Source organism: Triticum urartu, chromosome 3A, assembly GCF_056163025.1.
Source record: "Triticum urartu cultivar PI428250 chromosome 3A, HENAU_Tu73, whole genome shotgun sequence".
Lineage (NCBI taxonomy): Eukaryota > Viridiplantae > Streptophyta > Magnoliopsida > Poales > Poaceae > Triticum > Triticum urartu.
In genome coordinates this window covers 167,367,294-167,369,196 of record NC_141875.1, presented here as the reverse complement: position 1 = coordinate 167,369,196, position 1,903 = coordinate 167,367,294, and the positions used below count along the sequence as shown (strand labels likewise).

Genomic DNA, 1,903 nt, shown 5'->3' with positions numbered 1-1,903 from the left:
GAGCTTTCTTGGTGTACAACATGCAAGCCGTGGACCGCAGGGACTATGAGAGCTTGCGCATGCACCAGGTCCAGGGAGGAAACGTGGGGAGTTAGGTGAGGCATTAATGCGGGAGGGGATGGGTGAGGCTCCAGTGCAGAGCACGCCTGAGCGACGGGGGAGGAGGGTTGCGCGGCGGGGGAGGGTGACACGGCTACAGGGGCGCGAGCGGTGGACGGGACTGGGCAAGGCAGCGGCGCTGCTATCCTGGCGCAAGTCCTCCATGGGCGTCTGGGACGAGCGAGTAAAAAAACTGAGCTAGGGCACCAGCGAGAGGTAGGGGAAGTAAAGTGGTAGGCATGCCAAGGATAGAGAGGGGCAAGGAGGGAGCCAGTGTTTCCTTGGCAGCCAAGCCGGGTGGGGTCGACGATTCAAAATTTGAATCGCGGGCGGATTGGGCTGGCAAGAGCGAGCTGGATAGGACAAGCGTAATACCCGGGCTGGAAACTGGAGACCGTTTGACAATTTCCTTTCTGACTCCAAGAGATGGAACCAACGCAAGAAAAATATTGGCCTGGTAATGCAAGATGAAAAAGCAGGGACTCCCAGAGAAAACGTGGCCTAGAGATAGTTTAACCAAACACGCGCTAGGCTTTTCTACTGCTGAAAAGAAACTAATCCAGAGCAAGGAGTGTATTTGTGGGTTTGGGGCAGAGGTGGGGGAGGGGACAATGTCACAGTTGAACTTGCGCAGGATGAAAGAACGAAACTTAAACCCAGATCGTAATGGACTAACCTGAACTTGCGGCTGAGCCAAGGCTCTCGAGGCTCTACAGGTTGGAGGATGGCACCCCGCATCCGAGGATGCCGACGCAGCAGGCACGGCCGGCAGGGCCGGGACCGTCACCGAAGCCGGCCGGGAGAAATGCAGGTCAATCCCAGGCCGCCTTAGGTCCCCGAAAGAGAGGGCAAGGTCGGCGACTCCCCGGTTGGCGACGAAGAAGGAGAACTCGTCTTCAGCCTCGACGGCAGAGTGGAAGTGCTCGCTCACGCCACCGAAAAGGCAGAGAAGAATTTGGTCGCAGAGAGCAGGCGAAATGGTGAAGGGGAACTGGATGAAAGTTACAAGCAGACGGCAAGCAGGCGGAGCCGGAGCAGCTGGGGCAGTGGCGAAGGATTTGAGCCTGACCCAAGCGGCATTCTCGAATTTGAGACCAATGCTGGCGGGTAGGAAGAGTAGCTCATGCAGGGGCTGGCAGGAGAGTGTGGCTGGGAGAGCGGCGGCGGGGAGCAAATCCGGCGAGAACGGACTAAAGAACAGCGAGAACAATGTGCGATGGATGGGGCGAAGAGCAAGGACGAAGTTGACTATGCACGCATTCGGAGCCGAGAAGAGGAAGGTTTGTCCAAAAAGGAGGCGGGCGTTGAAGGAGCGGGCGTCTCCGCCAAGGAAAGCTTGGAGGACGGCGCTGGCGAGCAGATTATCGAACCACAACTTTGAAGAGGAGAGGCGGAGGCAAACCAGAGGGGCAGCCTGATTGTTAGCCGAAACTAAAGAGGGAAGCCGGAGAGCATCGGCGTCGCCTAAGCGCAGGAAGAGGTGGAGGGAGGCCTGAGCAAGCTGGACATAGCGGGGGGTGGAAGCGGTGGGCGGCGGTGGCGGCGGAGGGGGAGGCGGCGAAGGGAGCATGGCAGCCCGCTCCAAGGGCGGGGAAGGAAGATCAAGTATGATCATAATCGAGGTGAAAACATGCTCCGTGAGTGATCAGTGTTTTATGTGAAAAATAGTGTTTTCATCTAATTTTTGTGGTGGTTTTCTAGTAACTTTAGGGCATGTGCAATGCTGGACGCTTGTTCAGGTGCTTATCGTGTGGAAAAAAAATGTCACGAAGCTAGCGCTTGCTTGTCCAATGGCTGATGCTAA

At 57.0% G+C, this 1,903-nt stretch overlaps 1 protein-coding gene across 1 annotated transcript; it reads right to left on the bottom strand.

The window, feature by feature from the left end:
• Positions 1-241: 241 nt before the first annotated feature.
• On the bottom strand, positions 242-1,669 carry LOC147979062 (uncharacterized). Its single transcript, XM_087515011.1, has one exon. It carries the CDS (start codon positions 1,667-1,669, stop codon positions 242-244), a length of 1,428 nt encoding a protein of 475 aa, XP_087371137.1.
• Positions 1,670-1,903: the final 234 nt, after the last annotated feature.